The sequence below is a fragment of the Boleophthalmus pectinirostris genome, unplaced genomic scaffold (genome assembly GCF_026225935.1).
Source record: "Boleophthalmus pectinirostris isolate CB_2022bp ecotype Guang Dong unplaced genomic scaffold, ASM2622593v1 HiC_scaffold_6, whole genome shotgun sequence".
NCBI classification, from domain to species: domain Eukaryota; kingdom Metazoa; phylum Chordata; class Actinopteri; order Gobiiformes; family Gobiidae; genus Boleophthalmus; species Boleophthalmus pectinirostris.
In genome coordinates this window covers 17107733-17134744 of record NW_026571447.1, presented here as the reverse complement: position 1 = coordinate 17134744, position 27012 = coordinate 17107733, and the positions used below count along the sequence as shown (strand labels likewise).

Genomic DNA, 27012 nt, shown 5'->3' with positions numbered 1-27012 from the left:
TTTTTCCCATAAAAGTACTGTATCTTCCTCTTTAATCCCAAAGCCTCAACTCAATTAAGTTAGTCAACAATTTACTGGCAGGCGACTCAAACCAACTGACGAAATAACTTAAAAAACTTGGCGAAGCCTTCACTCATTCCTTAGCGTGACTTTACACCAACAGAGTCGTAAAAGCAGCACTAAAACAAATACTACGTTACAATGACAAGCCACTATTTACTTTGGATGCCTCACCTCCCACTGAAAGGAGTCGGCGAGCGTGCAAACATGTCGTACAAGCACAGAACATTGTCACAATCTGCTCCACATCATCCCCGCAGTGTTTAAATGTGAACAAATGCAGTGGAGCACAAAGACCAAAGCTTTCACAGAGCAGGGTTTATAAACAGTGTGGGAATTAGATTGTATTAGGGTGCAAATAATGTATGTTTGAGCATAAATATTGGGCATTACATCACTACAACTGAGAATGTTGTTTTGAAGATGAGCAGAATTTGCATATTGAGTATATTGTTTATAATTTTCCCATTGTCTGATACTTTAACCTCATTAACCACATTAACAGACATGTTTTTGCACATTTCCAAAACACTGTCAGGTCATCATTATCCAGCTACATCATCAAAAATACTGAGGTAGTAATCTTCAATGTCAGTATCGCTCCACTTATGATTATTTGTATTATTCATTATTACCAGTAGATTGTAAATTACTTATGTGCTATATATAAGTAATATAACACAAAACTACTTTTACTTGAGTACATATTCTGAATTAGAACTGCACAATAAATTGCAATCAAATCCAAAAATGGGCAAAGTTATAAATTTGTCATTTTTTGTGTAAATAAAGTCTGTCATTTGAATTACTAGTAGGTAATTCATACCATAACCTCTCAGATATTACTGCTCACATTTGTCTTGAAAATGCGGACTCGAAACTGAATATCACTTTTTAAAAACATATTTCCTAATCACATTCTCAATACTTCTCAGAAAAATTAGAGTTTCATTTTTTTATCCAAAATCGTGCACTTCTTTCTCTATCCTTTATTTCCCTTTAATCTATCCAGATTCCAAAACAACCACGTGCTCCTATACTCACTCCCTGTTAGCAGCACTTGTCAAACAGTCACACACGAGAGGCAATAAAGCGCACTCCCCAGCACTATTAGGCACGTCATCAGAATGTAACGCAGCAGATGAACAATGCCAAGTGTTTGTGGAGAGAGAAATGTAGTGGCGCTGGGCCAGTAAACATCCACATCCTGCCCATAGGTCTTCAATGGGAGGAAGGAACCGCAGCCTGTTCCTCGCACTGTCAATAAGGTTTAAAGACAAGACTATATAACAGTTTTTATTACATCATTTGCATACCTTTCAAACTTTAAGTGTCGGTGGTATAATGCAATTTAATTCAAGTGTTTTGTGGGCAAGAGAAGGCTTTATACCCCATCAATTTTAATGGGAAAACTATAAATATAAATACACTTGTAATTTTGGTGTGTTTTCATTCAAGTCCCAATTTGGTAGCCACAGCTCACTTTAAAGGTGTATGGCTTTTTTAGGTAGGGGGTTTGCATGCATTTTTGTCTCCATGGAAATGTATTGCTTTGGCTGGAATATTCAACAGTATGACATTAATCAATCAATCAATTAATCTATCTATCTATATTTCAGTTACATGCATCTTAATCTATATCAATATCTTGAAAAATTTACAGTGGGTGGGCTTGCCTCTTGACAGATCTGACCTGTATCTTGGTCTGGTGATGTCACCTGCTAGAAACAGGTAAGTTTAATGACGCACAATTTAATGAGGAACATTCCAATCACAGAAATAATATTCCGCCAGAGGGTTATGTAATGAACCTTAAAATGTCCCATGCAAATGCGATTTTTAAAGATGTAGTTAGTAAGCAACGAACAGCATCTTTTGCAAATCCCTCATTATTTGTGATTTAAACATTAAAATGTAGTATAATATAATTAGAGAAGATTCCTACTTGTTTACAAATTCTGTGTGGATTTGGAAAAACTTGCTTCCCCATTCTGGTCGCAGTCATTCATATTTGTGAAATCACGGCTAATTCACAGACCACAAATGCTTGTTGGAACAGCCAAGTCAGTGGAGGTTTGTCTAATTTGCAGCACACAAATTATTCCATGCAGATAAGATACTTGTGGAGTGGTGTAATGGGAGAATTTGGGTTGAATCAATCTCACCAGAAGATAAAGAGGCAACTGTAAACACTGTCAGAGCAGCCAGTTCACTAATATGTTTGTTTATGGAATTTGAGTGCCTTGAAACAATAAATGAAAAGTTTAATTTATTATTACAAGGGCTAAGATAACACATTTCTTTATTTAATATTATACTCTTTCATCAATATTATAAAAAAAAGGAAAAAAAAAAGTATTATACAACTTTACTGCCATTATCATGTTTTAGGTTTGTGGTATAAAGTAGTCTTAAATGTTAACGTTTATTGCAAAATTTTCTGCATAAATGTATCTCACTCTCAATTTTGTTAGTAAAATGTGTGACTGATATTACAAATGTCTCTATTAGAAGTGTAAGATATATAGCAGAATGGATAATATTGCATTCATTGTTTTAAAAATATGCTAAATTATCAAGATATTTGTTTTTGTCAATATCGCCCACCTCTAATCACTACAGCCTAGACTGGTTATCATATAGTATAGCATTAAAATCACATAGGATGTAGACTAAAATATACAGTAGCTACATTGGTCAAATAAGATAGCATTCACTGTAATCATTACGCCATTGGAAAGCCTGATGGTATAGCAGCAGTAGCAGACTCTGCCTTATATCCTCCTCCTCCGTGCCTGAGCTCTCACCACCACGTGCTTAAAATGTTTCTGATTGGCACTAAACACAGGAAACCATATGTCTGAACACTGCTCTGAGGCCTACCCCAAACAGACTGCAGGTTTTTTTTTTTGGAGTTATTCAGAACTAGCTGCTCATGTGTGACCACGTGGAGGATTCCCCTCTAGGTCATGTTGTGAGATATGCACACACATCTCAGCATTTCCATATCCTGTTTATGATGACGGTGCATTCTTCAAATTAATGTGACAGTACTGAGGCCAGAACTACCCACAGCTTTGGAAATGAGCTGGGTAAACATGCAGGTGGAAGTAGTCAAAGTTCAGTTACAATAAATTTTGGTTACTAAAGATGAAGTAGTTTACAACATTATAGTTATGTCAGGTATATCAAACTTTAATGCCATCAAAATGAAACCAAAAGTAAAAACCCACAACTTTCACAAGTGAGGTAGTACTCATGCAAATGTTTCAGAATAATCTGTCTTGCTAAGTTACAGTGTGAACAATTAACATTAATAAAGGGCTTAATAAACTTAATAAAAAGGTCACTATTACTGCAATTACTATTTTTTAAATAATACTAATAATATAATAATAACTACTACTAAAATTTAAAGCACAACATTTTTTAAAGAGAGATAAAAAAAAGTATGAACATAACAAGAGAAGTATATTCTTGTAAGTAAAAATGTACCCATAGAATATTTAAAATATATTTTCACTTCTAAAATCAAGTACACCAAGTCCACATAAGTAGGCCAAGAACATGCAGTTTCCTGTAGAGATGTGACAGCAAAGATCATAGAGAAAGCACCTCACCACACCGAGAACAGTGATAAAATGTGGTTACAGTACTGACCCGGAAGTATGTGATCTTAAGGTAACACAGTACTACAGTAAGTGAGCATACTAAATATTTTGATTAGATAGCATGGTATAAGGTATGCAATTCCTACATGAACCACAAATTTAGAACATGCAGAAAACAATATTTGGGGGTTTAGGATTTGCATGGATGAAACTGGGTCTCACATCAGATCATTTGGGAATCTGTGCACCAAACAAAAAACCTATGGGAATGTATGTTCTAAATTCAAGGTTCCTTCACAATCCAACTACCAAGTATACTCTGTAACCATAACCAAGCACTAACTGCAGCTTTAAGATAATTAATGTCTCATAAATGAATTTTTAAGTGTCATTATGGTTTGAGATTACGGTAAGTATGTTTTTCTGAAAACAGTGTGAAGAATGGGCTGGAATGATGCCACCACATTACAGGATATCTATAGGTATATTACAGCCATTTTCAACACTAGTATGCCATTGTTGATATAATAACAAGCAATAAGCAATGATAGTGTGCATTAAAATTCAGTAGCAGAATACTGAATACTTGCTTTTGTAGCACATTATGTTACATGGGTCAATCAGAGGACTGTATTCTAAATACTTAAGTGTACTTTCACACAGAGTTGCATTTAAATTACATAGTAAAATTTGGATTTGGGGTAAAAATGGCTTCATGTTTGAATCACTGTTTGTTATTCTTTTATTTATCACTACTTAAGGAAGGAAAAAAGCACACATGCACTCACCACAAGAGCAGTGTTTTCTATTTTTCTCAATAGTTATGTACAGGGTGAATCTTAAACTGTGGGATTAAGTACTGCCATGCATTCCTTTGATTTTAGAAAAGTAACTGTATTCCGTATACTCCTAATGAGAAACTCGCTGTATCAGAATACAGTTAGTATTCAGAATACATATTCTCAGAACATGTATTCAATTATTTAGTAGTAGATAGTAGTTGTAGCTGACCTTTCACAAATAGGTTGTACTTAAAATACCAGTCCATCAACATAGCAAACTGATCAGACGTGTCTCAGTATACAATGACATGAGCTTAAGTCTATATACTGTACTCTGACTTGTTATCATGGTTATGCCTGGTTTGTGCCAGAAATCTTTATTTATTTATTCTGGTACTTGTGATTTATTTCACAACTGACTGTCCATTTAAAATTACACATAGCAAACATTCACAAAAAGTAAAAAGAAGAGGACTAGCCACAAATTAATCCAACCAATACAGTTACAACCAAAACCTTCATTACACTGCCTCTCGAACTGTAAATTACCACGTGCAGTACCACTTCCTCATCAGACCATTATTCCAGTTGGCACATTTTATGGCTTCTGCTTTCTGGATTACCCTATATTTATTACTCATTTACAAACATCACAAGTTTTCTCAACTGTTTCTTCTATCTTTTGTTTGTTTTGTTTGTAATTTTAATATAACATTTCTATGATCATGCTTCTTTCATTAAATTAAACTTTATCTACCTTCCATATGCCTATTATGTGCATTTAAATGAACTGTGTGTAGCCTGTCACAACAAAACCTGGGTTGTCAGTGCCTAAACCTGCAGATAGAGGACACATTAAAGTATTTCCCTGTATAGGATGGTCATGTTTCATGTGTTCAGAATGTCTAGAATTGACTCAGAGGCTGCACTAGCACCTGCAGTCAATAAATCACTGGCTGCAGGTGCTGGGGTTTACATAATGTGGTTTCAGATCAGAGAGCATCCTTTTTGTTTAAACCAACAGGATTTCTTCATGTGAAATGCGTTCTAAACCAGCCACAATCCAATCAATTTATCCAGGTTTGGCACTAACAAAGAACACTAAATCCTATGATTAATTCTGGATGGAATATTTCTAAGTGGTTTAGATTATCAGTTGTTTTCAATGCTGCTAGTATAAAGAGTCTACAGGATCTTTAAGTCTAGCATGATGATAATGTGAATGCAATCCTTACTGGGTGGGAAAAAGAGCTTGTCATTGCATTCCCCCTCCTCTTCCTCAGTGCAGGAGCAGAGAAATGCTGGCCCACTGGTGGTGTTCTTCTCCTTCATTACACACGTGGAGCTGTTGTAGTCATCCAACATCACTCCGTACAGAGGCTTGGAGGGGTCGTGGCACAGCGTCTCAATGGAGTAACTGGTCTCATTCTTCCTCCTGGAGAGTAAAGGAAACAACAAGTCAAGTAGTAGTAAGCATACAGAGACTAGACTGCACTAGACTCATTGCATTGAGAGATTTTTTGTCATATGTGATGTAATTTTATAACAGGTTGTTGGCACATTGAAAATTAAAGGTCCTATATTACGACTCATGTGAGCTTTTTATATTATAATGCTGTTAACTCCTCAAAAAGACACCTGGAGTAATGTTTAGTTTCATTCACACATGTTTGTGTAATCCTTTATTATTAGTGTGTCTACATGCTCTGTTCCACTTCCTGTATTACCACATGACATCACAAGGTGAACTCAGTCTAAATGTGCAGGATTTGTGTGTTAAACATGTGTGAATGAATCAAAACACAACTACCAGTATGTTTGTGATGAGGAAACATTATAGCATAGATCTGAAAATAGCGTAATATGGGCCCTTTAAAGAATAAATATAATTCTTGTGTATGTTATATAGTTGGACATGTTTAATTACAATATTGATCCAAAATCTTAGATATCAAAGAACAAAATAAATGCATAATAGTGGGTGTGTATGATGGGTTAGTGAAAACAAACATTTTCAAGTAAAAGTTGATGTCTTTGAGAAAATGTACATCTAAACTGATAAAAACAGTATATTAATAGTACATACCAAATGGAGACGCAGACCTCCGCGTTGAATGAACAGATGGAGGTGATGGAGCAGTTGGTCATACATGTCCCGGTGCCAGTGCAGGACGAAAGCTCCAGATCACAGAACTTACACAGAGCATTCATGGGGTATAGCACGGGGATCCCTGTAACAAACAAGCACAAATACATCCCTCATGTTATGTTTTCAATAGCAAAATAAATAGTCCAGCTGTTATGATGGAATAAATCACCTAATTGCATTTTCATTTATTTTTTGTTTCATTTAATCTTTATTTAACGAGGAAAATTTAAGGTTTTAGATTAAAAACCTCTTTTTAAATGTAGTCCTGGCCAAGAGGCAGCAATTACATAGTTACAACACAAGTAAACAACAATAAAATGACACTGATTATAAATTAAAAAACATTACACATTATTGAGGCAGTCTCTGATGTTTTGACCTTAGATTTAAAAGCATTTAAGGACAAGAGCTCAGTCAGTTTCCAGTCTTTCTGCAACATGTTCCAAGCAAACATATTGTGAAGAAACTTGGCTGCTAAAATCATTTCAGTCAAAATAATATACACTGACTGCTAGTGCTTCAAGATTAATCGCAACTGAATCAAAATCAGCATTTGAATGAATGCAAGCAAACTGCAAATGCTGCTATTTCTGAAGTGCCAAAATTTCATCCATAAACAACAAAATATCCTTACCTATGCTGCATAAAATCTCTTAACTCTGTAATTTAGATGTGTATTGTGTTCTGAAATGTGATTCTAGTATTAGTTTGTCAGCTCTTATTTCAGTCTTTTTGTCAATACAATAGAAGCACTGAATAGAACCCTATTGTTCAAATATAAATCACAAATAATCACAATCAGAATGCTCGTCATAAAACGTGCAATTACATATTTTTCCCAAATCATTCAGCCCGACTTTACTTCACCCAACTTTAAAAAACTGTTCACTTAAATTAAATGCAAAGTCCTTGTTTCACCTGATGTGTATATTCTTTCTAGGAATTTGGGACTGGTAAACAGATGTTATGACTGCAGCCACTTTTTCAAGCTCGGGCACATGATGATCCACCTCATATGAGCTTTAAAAGAGCCTTAGGGTAAAAAAAGGCCACAACCACAAAACACTACAGACCCAGACAACCACAACTAAATCAATATGGACACAGTGCCAGCATGCCGCAATCGTGCACATCAAAACATTCACTGCACTGAAACGCATTCAGAATAACTGCTCCAAAGGAAGTTTCTGAAATATGATTTTTTCTAATGTTCCAGACATCAAAGAGAGAATACAAAGGAATTTCTTATTTAGGATTTTGAGGAAAGCTAAATTATAAACTGAGATGCTAAATGCTCTTGGATGAGTCAAAGTCTACAGATGGGTGAATAACTTCTGACTGATTTTAAAAGGGCACAGACGGATAATTACAGCGGCTAAACAACAACCCAAATAAAACTATATAGGCTATTTCGTAACAGTGCAATAATTAAAGACCATCGCCTGTACCCACATTTGAGAAAATAATCATCTTGCCCCAGTGCAGATAGGTTGTGTAAAGCAGCTCTTGAGGTCACCATTTAATGTTAACAAGTTCTGTTTTTCTTGTTTACAGTATACTACTATTACATCTGCACTGGGGGCATTTTGCTCAACTACATGGGAAAAAAATCAAGTACAGGGGCCTTTAACTTCTTCATTCATAATCTTCGATGTGAAGCATAGCTAGTGTTCCACAATACACTTGTGGTTCAAAGGTTGTGCTTGTGTTTAATTAGGTCGCGTGCTGCTGTAGTTTCAGTGTAATCTGTAAAATCTTATCCTGGTGTTGTGCTCCTAGCGCTTCTCAGATCTACTGCAGGGACCTGTTCAGACCTGCTCCCCTGAACCCTGTCCCCTCCTCACTCAAGCACAGAGCTACAGCACAGGGTTCAGACCCTAGGCTATAGGAATCTGCATTAGGACCAACCGGTAGATATGCACTTGAGAAGCCATTAGTCAAGGTTCTCAACTTTTCTTTTTCTCTGGGTGATTGCTATAAATGTTTACATACTATATTATATTATCAAATATTATTGATCCTAATTATCTGTCAATAAAACGCTTTATAATTAGAAGACAGCACACAACAGGCTCAAGAGCTGCTTATACAATATATTTGTACTGGGGCAAGACACATTTTGCTCAAACACATGGGGAAAAAAGTCAGTTACTTTGAACTGGACAGATGAATGCAGTCTTCAAGAGAGCAGGGTAGCTGTCAAATTCATTTTAATCTTATTTTAATTTCATTGTTTCTCTAATCAATAAATCAGTCAAATCAATAATAAAAAAAACCCACATGTAATCATAAACAACAAATTATTCATTCATTGAAGACCCTGTACCTGATTTTTGTCCCATGTATTTCAGCAAAATATGTCTAATCTGAGATCAAATGAAGTCCGTGGCTTTCTGTCTGCATCTAATTAGAAAGCATTTATTGTCCAATATTAGGAAGTGTGCAGTAGCATAAGCTTTACTGATTAGCTATACTGTCTCACTGTCTTACTGGTCTCTGAAAGTTGAGAAAAACACTTTCAAAACACTTTAAATTCATCATGGTGGCTCATTAGGATATCAGGAATGCACTTGGGTAAGCAAAGAATAACTTTGGGCTACTGCAAACTGTTTACAGTGAATTAGTTCTGTTTTTCATATTATAAAATACAATGTTAAAAAGTAACACCTTTAAATTCTGTTTTTAAAGCGATCAGAGCTCAACCCTCAAAACCTCTAATGTTTTATTACTAATAAATCCTAACAAATTTATACTTTCGCTACTTTTCTAAATATCTTCAATTGTGACCCAAATTGTGTTTTGCTTGGTTTTCATTCATATGATAATTTACTTTACATGGTACTGCAAATAGTCATAGAGTCAATGCTGACTAATACTAACCAAAACATGTGCCGTGCTTTTCAAACAAGACAGCTTCCTTGTTCTCTGCCTGACCAAAATTGCTAACTTAACCATGTAAACGATGTACTTCATGCAAACACTGCTTCCCACACCAAAGTATGTTTATCGATGAGCCATCACGATCAAGCTCAAAAACAGAGGACAGCAGGGAAATGTTGATACGATTCAAAAAGTATAAATATGTGTTATGAAATTCGGTGAAGTAGAAAGTAGAAGGTGAAGTACAAGCTCATAAATAAAGGGTCTACTGTGTAACTTTTCTAGTGGTGATTCAGCTTGTCTCCATTGAGATGTTGCTTTCCTGGAAAGCTCTACGGTATTATGCTATTGTATGAACTTTACATGTATTCAATTATGCATGTTTTTGTTGCTCCAAAATACACTTGAAGCAGCAGAGCAGATCACCTTTCCATAGATCTGACCAGTAACTTGGCCAGCTGTTTGTCTCTGCTGTGATAGATGAGTTTATTGCCATGCTGTTGGAGATTCTAGTAGAAGCAGGTAACTGAGCCAGAAAAGTTACACAGCGCACCTTTAACGTCAGTAAATATAGATAAAGTACATAGAAATATCCCATTCTGCTTCTGGTCTTTAAAAATGTTTTGGTAAACTTCGTGTAGGTATAGTGAGAGGTCTTCATGTCACCAAGGAACTACATTATGGTTCAGTCTGAATGAAAGAACTGTACCTCCCCTCACTCAATGCTCCCATACACTTCAATAGTAAGAGCTTGTAGACTGAGTTATCACAACCATCTTCATTTGTATAGATTTTCTGTTCAGAGGTATTCTGGAGGGGTTTCTCAAGCATTCATGTTTTGGTTGGCAGTGTCAAATGAAACATCTCTTTTTGCAGTTGGATCTCTCTGTGTGGGCCCTCTGTGCAGTGTAACATAGACAAACAAACCCACACACCAAAACATTCAAAAACAAAAATCTGCAATTACTACAGATGCACTGAAGAAGTCTTTGAGATTTGCGTACACAACATGCAATAATGTAAATCCTGTTTTGGGTGTATATATAAATTACTAAGGGTAACTTATTTAAAGCACATAATGATAACACTCAATCACTTGGAAAACAGTGGGTTTGTTGCAGTTATAGTCCAAGAACAACAATTAGAAACTTTATAAGAAATTTAATCTGAAAACCACTCACTTTCCAGGAGCACATGCATTAGATGATCTGGCCACCCAAGAATATGTATGGATGTATTTGGGGAATCACAGAAGTCAATAAAGAATTAAAGTGTGATATGCTTCCTATAACAACTTAACTGTTGTACAAGTCTCTATCAAAAGAACAACATTGCACCCATGATCACATACAATGAAAAATATATGTTAGTATACCATATTATCTGAATAACTTAAAAAGTATACAATATACTATGTCACTATACATAAACTATACACTATACTATGTCACTTTTCTGGAAGAGGGTCCACCACTGAAATGTCTCCATGTCATTGCTTTACCCAGATGTTCCAGAGTAGGGGAATAAAATTGTAATTTTCCATGGAAACAATCAGGTGATGCTGGTTACTGGTCAAATCTGTGGAGAGGCAACTCTGCTCATAGTAAGAATGTTGTGTTTTTCCATTTGTTTTTTTGTTTTTTTTATTCATGTAAAAATATAAAAAATGAATGAACAGAATTCCATTGAAAAAGAGAGGATGCTTATCAAGGCACAATCCAAAAATACATAAATAAAATCCTTTGTTTAGACTCTTCAAAATCTGTTAATCCAATAAACCTCATTCAGAAGCACCATGTGCTTCTTTCAGATAAAATCACTGACTCCAGGTTAAGTATGTCTCTCCATCGACTGAGAGACTCCTTTTGCAGAAGTAAGATGTTCTGATATAACCATTTTCAGTGATAAAAACAGACTACTACAAAACAGACTCTTAAACGTCTCCAGTGCACAGCATAGACAAAACAACTGACGTCTGAGCTTGTAAAAAGTTAGTGGGCAGAGCATCATGTCTGCCAACCTTAGCAAAGAAGATTCATTTTCACGACCAGTCTTTTAAGAGTGTAGGCTCAGTTTGTGCTTATGTGAAACCCAAGTCTGCCAGAGTGAGTTATTCATTTAACAGAGCAGAGGAAGAAGTAGTTCAAATATGTAACAGAAAACTGCTGGAGTGACTTAACACAAGTGTCACTGAGTAAAGGTAATAGCTAATACATAGTAGAGCCCATGATCACAATAGCAATCATCTTGGAGGGGTTCATAAAATTGTTGAATTATTGTTGATCAAACAGTGAAACAGTAATGAGTAAATACAAGACAAGCTGATCAACTATTCACAAGAAACAAATAGACAGCTCTCATAGAGCATCCCCTGTTCCTCAGGCCCTCCTTTCCGACAAGAGAAATGATTTACAAAACAGAATGTCTTCCGCAAAGAAAAAATATGTTTTTTCAAAGACAAAATCTTGCTGTACCTGTAAAACATCTATAATTACAAACATGTTCTGAAATTCATGAGGTCATTGTATTTGTTGTATCAGTTCATATTTCAGTCTTCTCTCAAATATGAAAGCCTCTGAAGTTGTTTGCAATGTGCACTTTGTACAAATCCTACATTTTTTTGCAAATGTTATCTAATCATTTATTATTGGTCTGTTTGCATCAGCTAACTTTTACCTCTAGTTCAGCAGTGATGGGTTGAAATTGTTTAAATCATTCTAGTGAAGGTGTATGGAGTTTGAAATCATATAACACTACAAGGTGGAATAGTTAGTTTGTGTTTTTAGTTTAAGAGAAGAACTTAACCTAAATATGTAGGATTTGTGTGTGTGAATGAAACAATACACAACTCCGGGTATACTTTTGATAAGGGAACAACATTATGACAGATCTAAAAATAGTGTAAGATGATCCATTGAACTTTAAGATTTAGAATATGCAGTGTAACTTGATTACTGGAGTGAAAGTGCCCTGTTAGCAGAAAGCAAGCAATGTACATCCATGACCTACAGGCTATAGTTGGAATAGTTGAGTTTAGTATGACAGCCTCGTAAACCGTGCTGTTTTAGTGCAGCCGTGCCACAGACAGGAGATAAATCTACATGACTAACAGGGCTATAGGGTTACCCAGCCTGTAAAGTTCAATTCATCTTTATTGACCTGCTGCTACGACCCTGATAAAGCTTTCAAAACAGCTATACGTCAGTAATGGAGCACTACATGACCTCTCAACCTGGGCCGGAGCTAGTGTGTTTAAATTAAGACCAGGTTAGGTAATTTGTAAGCTTTGACCTTACTGCACTGAGAAAGAATGTGGATCTACAACTGTTATTAATATTAAAATTAAAAGTGCTCAAGATTGTTATGGTTTGCTCAATAATTATATTAACAAATTCATATTACATGATTAGCATTTGCAACATGTATATCTGGATATCAGTCCTCTGCACATTAATAAGTGCATAGTGCTCTTTCTTCTGTAATCAGAACTTAAACATATCAAAGCATGTATGTATACATGCATGTAAAATGATTGTCGCCAAACTCATATTTTCCATCTTGTGAAACAGTAACTCTCCAAATATTCTCATTAGCTAATATAGATAAGTTAACTGTAGACTAATGATAAAAGATTGATTAAATCAGTCCTGCGTCTCAAGTGTACAACGTGTGTTGGATTTGGCTGACAACTTACTGATAAAAATGTGTCAGTCTTCCAAGAAACCATGATAAGAATAGAAAGTACTCATCTATTTCTGTAGCTTTTAGATAAAATAACAAACATAGTAGCTTTGCAAACTGACTGAAGTGAACAGACTGAAGTAAATTGCAATTATAGAAAAATCTGGTGGTGCCTTAGGCCAAAGACGCAATCACAATTTGATTTTCTTGGAGATCATTATTTCTTTTTGATCATGATTCATGTAAACTTCTTCTTCTTCTTCTTTTAATTGCTTTTATATTGTAACTAATGTCATCTGCTTTATACTTCATTATAACTTCTTAAATCCACTTGTCACTCACTCAAGAGGCTTGCTGAGGCTGATCAACAGGAGGTGTAGGTGTGTTTTTGTTGGTGCATAGCCAGGCTGGCACCACCTAGTGACTCTGCTCAGTTTCATTTCTCTCCAGCGACTAGGTCAGGAATCAGTATACACAAGAACCCTGGAAGCTGTAGACCGCTCACCGGCCAATCAGCGAAGAGCTGTGAAGCCATCACGTCAAACTCAAGCGCCTGTCTGGGTCCCTTTTGTGGTACAGCACAACAGTAAACAAAGCGGCCGAGATGGATGTAGACAAAGCCATACATTCTGTGTTGGCAACGATTCCCGAGATCAACGATTTAAAGCCGGAACAAAGAGAATGTTTGGTGAATTTTGTCAAGGGGAAAGACGTTATTGCCGTTCTTCCTACAGGATTTGGCACATTACATTCGTCACCACCAAATAGCAGCGATTAGTTAAATAAAAAAGTACAGGTCTACCATCAAGCGAACGAATCCTAATGCAGCAGATGAGGCTGATGAATCAGGCTAGCATAGAGCTGCATTCAAGAGAAAATTTGTTAATCATGATTATACCTAAATATTGTCACAGGAATGAGATCCCGATCAAATTTTTATCATGGTCCGTACAGTAGTTTGTGCCTGTAGTTTTGACCTCTACAAATGTCAATGATATGGTTGATGTTTTTAAATTGAGAGGTCCACAGCCAAACCTCTGTCAGTAAAAGCATGTAGTTTGAGGTCATACTTTAGAGTGAAAAATAAGAGGAAAGAAGTAAGAGCAATTTTTATTTTGCTACTGAAAAGATAAAACATAACTCAATAAAAAAAATCGAAATAGATCCATATGCAAATAAAAAAAAAACTAATTTCTTTGCCATATCGCCCAGTCAGACCTAGCCCAAAGACTTTGATCTAACCATCGCCTTCATTGAGATTTAACTTTTCTTTTTGTCTGTTATTTCATGTGTAGGAGCCATAGACAAACCAAAACACAAGAAGAGGTCCAAGTACGTCAGAGAAAGTGCGGAGAAGGAAAGTGTCATTAACCAGGCTGGGGATGGTTCCTGAAGGGGCCATAATGTAAGAGGAGAGCTGTGTGCTGCTGTTGTTTCACTGCTGCTACCGTGACTGGCTCACATCTGGTGCTGTGGCTAATAAAGACGATTGATAAATATCTGAGTTTTTAACCTTCTAGCTCCCCGGCAAGTGTTGAGTGTCTGGACTGGGTCAGAAATACTGCCAGAATCCCAAATGTGTGAGTGGGGTAGCAGAGGGCGTTTAATGTTCAAGTCTGGAGATCACTTTTAAAGATATCATCCACAGTGATTTTAACCAGGATGAAGTAGTTAGCAAAAGAAAATGATCAGCATTTTGCAAGTCCTTCCTTGCTGGCTTTACAGTTTTCCACATGCTCAATAGGCTAATCTTCCAGCTAGGGACCAAAATATGTGGAAGAACCCTCCTGAGAGCTTGAATAAACAACTAAAATGAGTCAAATGCAAAGGACAAAACAAGTAGAGACTGCTTGCCTATTATTTTTTTGATTCTTGGAAACAGTGTAAAAAAGAAAAATACTGAGATAATGCTAAAATCAAGATAATATAACATTACCAAATATTACCAAAAATATCTTGAATAATATCAACAATTACGGTTCTGGTAGACTGTGTTTTGGTTTCTCTCTCTCTTCAGTCAGCTGTAACAATATATCTACATTTGAATACTATTAATTATGTCTGGGAAATAATGACCTATTAGAGGTTTTCAAGAAACACGTGATTCAACCCCAATGCAAATACAACATGTGGCTCTTGTCAAAAAGACTTATGCATACCATCGTGAAAGCTGTTGACATTGAATCTTGTGAAATACCTTCTCACCACTTTTTCTCATCTTTAAAGAACTCACACAGGAACTTAAAAGACCATTCATCACAGCTACACAGGAAAGACAGTGATGAGGCGTTCAAATGACTGAAAAAAGAACTGGAAATATGTGCGCCACGCAGAATGAAGCTGGGTTCAGGGTCAGTGAAACAGTAGCTTGGGTTTCATAGTGTAGTTTCAGGTGTGCTATGCATTATGGGAAAATGAGTTTCAACACAGTTTCTCTGAGAACCTTTGCTGCATTTTGACATTTCCTGTGCCTAAGGGGGGGCACTGAGGTTTTACATTTCCAGACCATAACAGCATACTGCTATCTGCCAGTTTGAAAACATGACACACCTCATTCCTTCAATATTTTGACAATGCTGATTTAAAACTATTTTGACAGAAGGGAGGTTGTGGTGCTGCATGGGTAGTGAAATACCCCCCAAAAATGGACTTAATTGCACACTGAACAGCATGTTGTCCCTATGAATTAATCCCTAATCACCAATATTGGACCCATTTCAGATGAATCCCTTTACAAATCTACTCTTGTTTCAAATACGGTTCAATCATTGGGAAGTAAAACAATGTGTGTATGCACAGCTGGGGTTATTATGTTTTATTACCACTGTCAGTCATCAAATTCACAAACTAGGAACTTGCTGTAAACATAAGTTAAATAGATAAACTGAATAAATAGACTCTGGTATTAAATACAAACTATACAGTAGGGCAGAGCATTAGTGCCAAAGTGTTGGTGCTAAAAGTGACAGTGACTGGTGTCATAACATGACAAGTGTTACAGAGTGTCCATGAGTTCAACAGCAGAGGAGAAGAAACAGTTCTTGTGGCGAGAGTTTGTGGTCCAAATGGACAGTGGCCTCCTGCCTAAGGGAGTGACTCAGATAGTCCATGTCCAGGGTGAGGCTGTGATCAGCTGTGATCCAACCTGCTTGACCCCAAGTCCTGGAGAAGTACTGGTCCTGGAGAGATGGAGGCTGCAGCCGATCACCTTCTCAGCAGAGCGCACTGCAGTCTGTGTATGTGATGGAGGAGGTGAGGATGGGCTCTGTGATAGCCATGTAAAACTGCATTTTCTAGGTTGGAGCTTGACTTTCCTCAGCTGGCACACAAAGTACTGGAGCATATGGTGGGCTCCTGCTTGAGCTCCTGGGTGATGGTGGTGCAGAGATAGTAAAAGGCTCCTTGCTGGTGATGAGGGTGTCAGTCAGGGCAAAGAAGGGATGGGGAGACATTTGCATGAGAAAAAACTGAAATACGAAGTGCTAAACTAATACAAGAATCCCATACAGCTCCAGGAGCATTTACATTTGTGGAAAAAATTAATATGAACTGATAAGCTAATGCAAGAATCCCATATATTTCAGAACTAGTTTATAGCTGTCCCCCCCCCCCCCCCCCCAAAAAAAAAAAACAAACCTGAAATTACTGCCTTGATAATTGCACCAACTCAAGTTACTATTTTAATTTGATTGCAATATATTGTGCAGCCCTAATAAATAGGCAATCAAAATGTTTACCCAGAGGAATAGTTGAACGAATTGGACATTCGACTTTCCATATTATAATGATGCCAAAACCTTTGCATAAACCCACCAGCATAATGATGGAGGACAACTGGCAAAAGACAGACCAGAGCCACATAACTGACCCAGCAGGACACTGACCTCACCCCCTCTGCCCCTGAAAGTTATCCTCCACCTCCAAAGTCTTCACAAACTCTGTCCTAATCCGACTTGGACATAATCCCTTCATTCCTCAGTGTTTATCTGCCCATAGTACATTCCCACTGGTTTCTCAAGTTCCCTCCAGGCACCTCCGCCTTCATCCCACCCTCTGAACGCTTCAAGTGAGCAATTCAAAGCAAAAGAGTGGAGATGGAGCCAAGCCAAGAGACCTGGACTAATATGGTCAGGAATCAAGACTCAGAGTAGAGTAGGAGATGTATGTTGTTTACTTAAGCCTTTTTTTTCCAGGTCTTTTCAGGACTAACCTTTTCAATATAGGCCAAACATATTTTTACATTATATCTAAGCCCTATTTTCATCTTTACTATGGGTTTGAAAATGCAAAACAGCACTTTGAATTTCATTTTAATTGAACAACCTTTCTATATTGAACAGTCACTGTGTAACTCAAATTTCAGAAACTTCAGACGGTCAAATCTCAAATCAAATATTCCCATAGTTAAGCAACTGAAGACACATTAACACATTATCACTGGTTGTGAGGTTGTTAAATAAATTCCAGGAACTTTTAAATTTTACACTCTTGTGATATTAAAATTACAAGTGTGCTCTGTCAAGGGTCTCAGAGACTGACATAAATCATTTGGAGAAATTTCACAGATGTAAAATAACCAGTGACTGATCACTACCATATATACAGTCAGAAACCATGTTCAAAAATAGGGGTGTGTTTGGTAAACAGTTGTCAATGTTGGATCTCTTTCCCACTGTACAACACCCAATGTTCATCTGGTTTTTGGACTCCATATGGGCATTTCCCAAACAGTGGCTTGGGATTTAAATATGGATAGTGTGAGAAAGTCTGTCATATAAAATTACCGTGGTCGCCTGTAGGGGTGGGTAACAGGACCCAGAAAACATACAAATACACAAATACACAAATACACATCACTGTTTTTAAGGAACTAGATCACACATTTGTGTTTCATCTTGATTTATGCAGTCAGTATATTTTTACATTATGGCAACTCAAGTCCTCTGCAGCTTCTCAGAGTTCCCACTTCATGGTGATTGGTTAAATCTATCTGTCCTCACTCAGAGCATGGAGAAAGCCATGATCACACTCCACCCATATATGGAGTAGTGTTAGAAGTGTTAATACATTGAACTGTATTAAACAGAAAAGCAATGAATCAGAATGTGACAATTTCTTCAAAATAGCAGGTCATCTGTGATAAAATGTTTTCACATCATACAGCCTAGCCATACAGCCAACCATGTTAAGTTACTATAACTATCCAAAGTTAGAAAGAAAACCAACATGACTAAATGTTTACATGGGATTTATGAACATGTAGTAATAGTTGATGAAGTGATACATTTAAACATGCATGCATATATGTAAGATATGTTACAAATAATTACATCCCAGCCGTTCTCAGAAAGTCTCATAAGCAATAAACTCACACATCAAACTTTTCTAATCCCACAATATTTTGAGTGTCACTCCCAAACAGTTTCTCCCAAAAACCACAGAGGACACTAACTGGGACATGCTGGGTCACGACTGCACCCTCTCCAGAGTCCAGACCTCGAGATTCCCTAGAAGAGGAAGGAAGAGGGAGCCTTCCTGGGACGTCCCATTGAGCGGATGGTTATCGACTTCAATTCAAAGCAAACAAAAAGAGAAAAGTTGTGCTGTTTGGATAAGCCCAGTGTCAAGCTGCTTCAGGGGGCTACATGTGAGGAGTAAGAGAAGCTATAGTGCTACAATAACAACATGGAATCAGTACCAGAATAGAGAGACATACTCGGACAAAGTACTAACATAACAAAAAGTATTACAGTGAAAGTGTTGTCGTGATATGAATAAATGCTTTTACTACTCAGGCCTTTTTAAAGTTATTCATGAAAGGTCTAATTTTGTCTGTGATATTTTTACAGTATTGATATTTATATAAAAGTGTTGTCATTCATTTATTTGTATTCTAGATTTAGCAGTAGTAGGTATCGGCCTATAGACATGCTCTTTTGCACTAATATTTTGCATTGCTTGTTTGACTAACTTTCATGTCAGACTTTTAGGACATCAAAAGAGTAATGACGTCACCAAGAGTTCACACTAGGCTTTTAAGTCTTTTCAGCTCAGAGACCTTGAAATGCTAGAGGTGCTAAAAATGACTAGATCACTTTTGCATTTAAATCTGATAAACAATATGCTAGATACAATAAGAGAAGCTGATAACTGAGTATCTATTATTCACTGTAGTCTTAAAGGCATTGCATGTGTATTTTACTCATCTTAAAAACATCAAAAACAGAACTAGTTCAGTTTTAACTTTCTGAAGCCAGAGTGGGTTTTTTTCCATGATGGTAAAGCTAACAAAACTGCATGCTAACAGTGCACTTCCTGATTATCATACAATGAAATGCTTTCTAAACAGATGCAGACAGTACACAGTGCATAAGCAAAACTTTGCTCAAATATGTGAAGAAATAGAGTAGAGGACTTTTTGAAATGAGCGTAAGGATATGGGGTGAGTTTTGGTTCGGTGGTGGGGGCATGTGGGTGGAAGTTTGTATGTAAAGTGGAGAGCATGTCCATGCATGTGCTGTCCGATGTCTATTTGTGATTCGTACAATGCAGCGAGACCACACAGTCCTTCTGGTATGTGGGATTTCCAGGTTGAAAATAGCTGTGCCGAGCGGTAAGAGCTAGCAGGGCAGGAATAGGCAGCCGGCAAGGGGGCAAGAGGGCAAGAGGAGGGGAAGAGGCAGAGTATCAGCATGAGCTCCAACACGAGAGGTGTGAAGTTACATCTAAAGAGTGTGGTGTGCCAAGGATTAGTCAACTTAGCTAATATACTAATTGGAGGTTTATATGCTTCATTTAACAACAGGTGAGTGCAAGATCATCAAGTTAAAATGTTGTTAGATATTGAATAGTATAAAAGAAAATTCTATATATCTAGATGTTAGTTGTTGTTTTAGTTTTTATATATGTTAAATAACGAATTTAGGCTACTAACTGACGATGAGTACACTCTTTCCAAAGAAAAGGGTGTACTGAGGAAAATAGTATGAGATGTGTTGACACATAAAAACAAAGCTATGACAGATGATCTATGTCTAATTAGGAAACAATCGTCATGAAGCAAGCATTTTACTATGGAATGCAACTTTATTTTTGTTTGATTGATCATGAATCATTACTCAACTTTTATACACACTGCAGCTTTGACTTGGCATGAATTTTAAACACATTAAACAACAGAATGACTGTAGCAGATGGAAGCGGCAATGGCACAGCCAATCTTGGACACTTAAATTACTGTAAACATCATAAAGCATATGTATATATTTTACAATGGGACATATCTAAACACAGCATTTGCTCCTGGTAGCTTTTGATCATTTGGAATCAAAAACAAGTCAAATATCCCCTGAAAGGCAATGTAACAGCTTTGCACTGTCAAATTATCCCATATTGCCTTCCTAAAATCTTATTGCAAGTCATAATAACAATCTTGATACAAAGAATGATGTGGGAAGGGTGTCTTATCAATCAGCCTAACGTTACGTAAAACTCAGATGCGAGAGCTCGCTTGGCGCACATATCCAGGTGCTGTCGTAACACGCAGTCCTGGAAAAACCTCTGCTATTACTCCAGGTCGTTCCCATGTGCAGCTCTTTAATAAACAGACCACTACAGTGTGAGCTTGGGGGTGCGCGCATATTTGAACCCTGCATCAGCGCCTCAATGAGTCACCTGTTGCGCCTTGCTGCTCCAAAGAACCGTGCGTAACGCTGAAAGAGCAAAGTTTCCAACACCGCGTTTGGTTTGAAGGCGTGAAGAGTTGGTGTATGTCAAGTGTGGTGAAAGCAAAGAAATGTTACGAAGCCTTTTCTGATAACTTACCGGCGTTCCCATGCTCCAACAGCGAAGTTAACAAGAGGAAAAACATAGGTCCTCGTACGGATAGCGAATAGCGCCGTGGCTCCATATTTCTCTATCCTTCGCACCAGTCTTCGCATTCAGCTGCTGTTTTAGTAAAGCTATCTCAGTTCATAAAGTCCCACGGATGGATACGGTAAGGTTTGTTTGTTTTCCACTCGCATGCGCCCCTGTCTCCTCTCCACACCGCGCCGCAGCTGGACAGTCACTGCGAAGACATCCATAGACACAGACCGTTGTATATACAGTGACAGGAAACCGGAGGAGGGAAGGAGAGAGAGAGGAGGACCCGAGCTCGCGCGCTCTCAGTTAGCTGGTTGGTTGTGTGTGTGTGTGTGTGTGTGTGTGTGTGTCTTCGTGACGCGATGGGGGCGTGTATTTTTAATGCGCACTTACTTCAGGGGTCTTGGCAGCTGCATGTGGGCAAAGAGAGAAAGCTATGGTTTAGAATGACAAATTTTGTGAAGATTGTATCAGTTAGTGGAAGTAGAAATTGAACAATATAGCTGCAGGGTTATTTAGAAGCAGTCAAATTTCAACTAAAACAAATAAGTATTCCTACTTAGTGTAGACCGATATGGGCTGTAATCAAATAGGAGATAACTATCTTGAATACGGGATTGTGTTGAAAAGCAAAACAGACTCAGATGGAAAACTAACATTATACTGCCGGCACATGGTTTATTGTATTGTATCAATGCCATTAAAGGTGCACTATGCAACTTTTCTTGTGGGGGTCCACTACCTGCTTGTCTACAGGAGGATGTTACTGATGTGCCTAGAATGTTCCACTTGTTGGGTTTTAATTAAATGTAATCTCCAGTCTGTCCAATCGAGCAGATGATGCCACCAGGGCAGTTTACTTGTCAGTCATCACAATATATCGAATTACAAGTCTCTGTGATTAAATTAAGAGTTATGGTGTAGCATTAGCTAAAAAAGACAGAAGGAACTACATAGACCATGATCCTTTGCTCCATTTCTGTGTAGACTGTAACAGAAATAACAGTTCTAAGCACTTTTATGTCTTAGTTCTTTGGATTAAGTCTTGTCAAGACATTTGAAGAGGAAAAAGTAGCATATGCAGTTTTATTAGTCTCCACAAAATATTGCAATAAATATCATACTGTGAGATGTATATTGTGAAAATATCGTACCTAAAGATTTGGATATTGTTACATCCCTAATCCTAAACCTCCCCATCATCATGTGAGTTTTCCCATGATATCGCAATAAATATCATACCATGAGGTTCATACCGTGTTGATATCGTATCGTGAGACTTGGATATCGTTACACCCCTACTACTCACCATAAGAATGCTTAATAAATGTCCAATAAGATCAATGCCACACTGTGAAACATTCTAAGCACAGTTATAAACATTCATGGAGACGTGGATCTTTTCACCAAAACGTTTCACAGTGTACCTTTAAAATCCCACAGTTAAAATGTTTTTCAAATTTTTCAACAGCACTAATTCTTACAGTGATGTCTGTACCAAACAGTATGTATGTATGTAAAACTGTAAAACAAATAGTCAAGATCATTGTATGGAAAAAAAGAAAAAAACATTTGCACATTTCCTTTTATAACCAACCCTAAAAGTCTCATCACGGCAAATGACAATATAATGGTACAAAACTCAGAATGGACTGTGTTTGAGAGGCATTATGTGGTGGTTTTGGGTTAGCCTCCAGGAAATGTGTGTTGGTCAGTGAGAAGTTCTCTTAAAGCACGGAAACACCACTAGCATGTGTGTGAGGGCCTCACAGTACTTCACAGCCAAAGTTAGGTCATTTGGATAGAAGGCATTTTAGGAATCGTACAGAATATTAATTTTGAAACTTACAGAGGGGAGTTTTTGATGACTGAAGAATGTATTCAAATGCAACTGTTGGAAATCAAACTGAGACTGTTACAATCATTTCTTGTAAAACGCTTCAGTAACTTCAGTCTAAAATAACTACACCTTGATTATCTTTAAGGGGACGTGGCAAAAGATCTGAAACTATTCATTATCTCTATGATCTGCACTCAAAATACTGCAACTGCATGTGAGTTCATTCAAATAGAAGAAGGTAGCTTAAACACAGGATTTACATTCAAAGCTCCAGCTAATCCACTCACTAACTTCTCTTTTCTGATGTTGTATGTATGTTGCATAATTCTTTATAATCTATAATAAGGTAATTTGATGACTAATATAAATTATAGACAACTAAGGCCCCAGCGACCCATTAATTGACTTAACAACGAAAGGCCTACAGCTCTAAACACTATTGCTCTCCTTAATGTCCTCACAGATATGCAGAGACATGGACTGGTGTCAGTGGTGTGTGCAATTACTTGTCCAAATGCAGTAATTCTCCACAGTAAACAGCTCTGTATTTATACAAACACAAACATCAGAGAGGAGGCTGCTGCTGCCAGCGCTGTACAGCAGAGCTTTCACACATTCATAAAGAGGAGACTTGGACACACGCACAAACAGCCTGTGTAATAGAACTGGCCCACATGCACCAGTTTACAGTAATACAGTATAATGACCTCATAGTATCAGGGCCAAGATGGACTGGACCTGCTTTGTATGGTTTGTTAAATGTTTGAAAAAAATGTTTACTGTACTACTGGGATGCATGACTGTAGTATGCCGCACATAGCAACCACGCACCACTGAGGTTGTGGGTTCAATTCCCCATCCCACTCAAAATTAATGCTGTCATGTTCTACTGTTCTTTTATTCTTTTGTTGTGAGAGTGACTGTGAGGTGGTAGTGTAGTCAGATTTAATAGGGAGGTTGGCAGTTCAAATCTGCCTCTAGTCAGTTTGAAACGGTTTGCTTTTGGGCAAGACACTTTGCACACCTTGCCTCTGTTAATATGGTATAATTTCCATTACATTCCACGCAGACCCCAAGAGAAGTTTGGCTGTGTGTAGGAAAAACCTGTCAGTATTGAAATCCAAATGTTGCTAAAGCCAGTATCATCATTGTTTCTAGGATCCAGCCCCTTATCATGTCATTACAGAAAACACTGGAAATTGATAATAGTTGAGTTGTTATCTGTTGAGATCCAGGAAACTGTATGGTAATTTATTATAAAACTAGCACACTAATAAAATTAGGTTAATTACAATGTTGGCTATTGTCATTATTCTTTGAATTACCTGAAATAAAAGTTCTGTATACACCATAGTGACAATACCTCTCTGTGTTTTCATTGTACTATGTCAACATATTAACCTTGGACATTTTGGATGGTGGAGGTGACGCAAATAACCAGGGCACTTGTCACAGCCTGTGTCAGGTCTGAGTGTTGAGTGACAGAGCTGGCAGGGTGCAGTGTGAACAGTAGTTTGGACAGCACTGATGTGGTGGTCACATGACCTAACAGGTCCAAACAAGCCACTGGAGCTGAACCAGAAAACATTTTTCAGTATCAATGTCAACTGCAGTTTATATACACAACAACAGCTAGAGGGGTGACAGTGGCTCAGTGGTTAAGACATTCATAGATCATTGTGAAGGTCGGAGGTTCGATTCCTGTTCAGATCAAATTCTATCATTGTGTCAGCTAGGCTACTAAAAATGTTACCTGACCAGGCAGAACCACATGCTTTGACAAAACTTTACAAAGAGGCTGTGAAGGCCAGGTAGATTAACCAATCACAGAGACACATGGTAACATGCCAGATATAAGAAATTATATATTTTGTTCTGAATGTTATGAGAATGTGTGTGAGAGATGTTGCAGAGTTACAATTTAGATACATTAGTTAAAACACATGTGACAACCCAAATATTTTTTTTAATAAAGGCATTTCCCCATCTCCCATGACAGTTACACTTACACTTCTATAAAAAAACACACATTTTCTGGATCAGGCCCTGGCCAAGAGGTTATTTGACTTGGATGAGCAACCCAGATTTTCTTGATTCTGTTGTTGCATGAGAGATGGTAACACGCTAAGTTCTGTGGTTGATTTTGTGAGGAAGTCATTGCCAGAGAATTTTCTAACCAGAGAAAGTTGCAGTTACGCCGGCTCTACAGGCTGTTAACAGACGAGCGGACGGATGTGCTGTGAGTGGTTCATTACACTACCCCAGGCCATGGGTATGTTTAACTACTGCACACTTCACTTCCTGTTTGTCAATCAATATTCTTGTTACTCATGTCATCGTTTGTAAGTCCTAGTGTTGAAACTCAATTAAGCGTAGATTTGTTGACGATAAGAATACTGATGTTGTGTCAGTTATAATGTATAAATATCTATGATGTGTCGAAACCATCAGTAGAGCATTGGCAGCTAAAAGCACTACACTACATAATGTACAATTCTTTACTGGTAACATGGGACTCATAAGGAACAGTAGAAGAATAAGGGTTGGTAGTTTGATCCGTGCTCCGTCCCCTTAGACAAGACACTTTACTTTGCTTCCTTGTATGATGATGATGATGGTTGAAGATGTGAGTGTACCAAATGTTACCATTTGAAATTTACTAATGACAAGAGCATTAGAGTAGTATTATATAGTATAGCACTTATAAACATATTTTCTATCCCGAAAGCTTTTAGTGCCCAGATGTAACTCCGGGTTTAGGAGGATGTGACCTCATATAATCACTGCAAGAACATGAAACTTAAATCAAAGAATCATTTGTTCTGGGTTTGTCTCTTTGTGCATGTGCATGATGCTTTGACTTATCTGAACTAATAAACATCAGATTAAGCGACACATTTGGTCTGAATGAAATACAGTGTTTTGGTTTGTGTTGCCTTTAATCTCCATGTATTTTCTTAGTCAATAGAGCTCTTGAGCGGTCTTGATGTTTTAGGTCTGTAATACAGATGTGCTTATTTCCTAACAAAATGTCTCATGCTTCACCTCTGCATGTATTATTACACATGCATAGAGGATATTAAAACATCTTCTAGTAAAAATGGCTTGCTGTCAGATGATTATGCAACATGGGAGGTACCACTAAAACTGTGAGAGCACATACTGTCTCAGCTACAGCCAGATGACAACAATTTTTAAACTAAGTTTTCCTTAGAAGTCAAAGACTTACTACATTTTGCTAAGGAAAGGGCTGTTACTGACAAATATGATTTTTATGTCATTGTGCAAGATTATAACAAAACAAACAAAAATAATGTACATGGAAAACAAACAGAAGGAAACTCTCCTACAGGCCAAATAAAAGTTTTATTTATGAGTTTTTCCACCTTTGGCATTGTCCTCATATTATATCATAACATATCCTCTTAAATTGTTTCATGTGTTTTTTCTCTCCAAAGCTCCTCATGAATGACATCATAGCAGGATGCTGTTTGCTTAGCTGTGGAAAGAGTCCGAGCCTCTGGCCAAAGGGGTTTCCCAGTGAAGGCAGGATAATGGCAGGGCTCACTCTAATCGGACAATTAAAAGTCAACCACTCATTTTATCAGTAATCCTTCAGCATTTTATTACTGTAGCTCCCGGTGGACAGTTAAGACAGTTAAGTGACTGTTGAGTTATAAGAGGGAAGTGGATAGAGGGGTGTGGTTACTGAAAAAGACAATTTTAAAGATAAAGAAAAGAGAACAAGGTCATAGTGTAAAATGTATAAATACATAAATATAAATAACTATAATTATGATTATAACTATAACTATGTGAGAGTACAACAGGGGCAGGTTGGCCAGTCTCATTACAAATTGTATCTTTAGATTGATACATCTGAAGTGAAATCTCATTCTATTGCTTTAGTGTTATAGGAAGCAATTTCAAATGTTGACTAAATGCCATAAAATAAAGATATTGTATCCATAACAAATGAAACTGGCCCAAGTACAGAGCCTTGGGACATTCCATGGGTAAATACTATCCTGTTTCTGCCACTAGATTTTATGTGATTCCTCTTATTCTGCATTGTACAGTATCCATCTCCTTCAACCCCAAGGACATACGGAACAAATTCGAAAAATATATCATGTTTGCAAAAAA

The 27012-nt window shown here is 37.3% G+C and overlaps 1 protein-coding gene across 1 annotated transcript in view; it reads right to left on the bottom strand.

Annotated features, from left to right (window-relative positions):
- The window catches only part of tgfbr2b (transforming growth factor beta receptor 2b), a 44708-nt gene extending 23432 nt beyond the window's left edge, over window positions 1-21276 (bottom strand). The window contains exons 1-3 of the mRNA XM_020937344.2: window positions 20988-21276; window positions 6540-6684; window positions 5689-5888 (exon numbers count right to left, since the gene is read on the bottom strand). Of these exons, the coding sequence (XP_020793003.1) occupies window positions 5689-5888; window positions 6540-6684; window positions 20988-21072 (430 nt within the window). The 5' untranslated portion in view covers window positions 21073-21276. The remainder of the gene's footprint in view (window positions 1-5688; window positions 5889-6539; window positions 6685-20987) is intronic.
- Between the last annotated feature and the right edge of the window lie 5736 nt (window positions 21277-27012).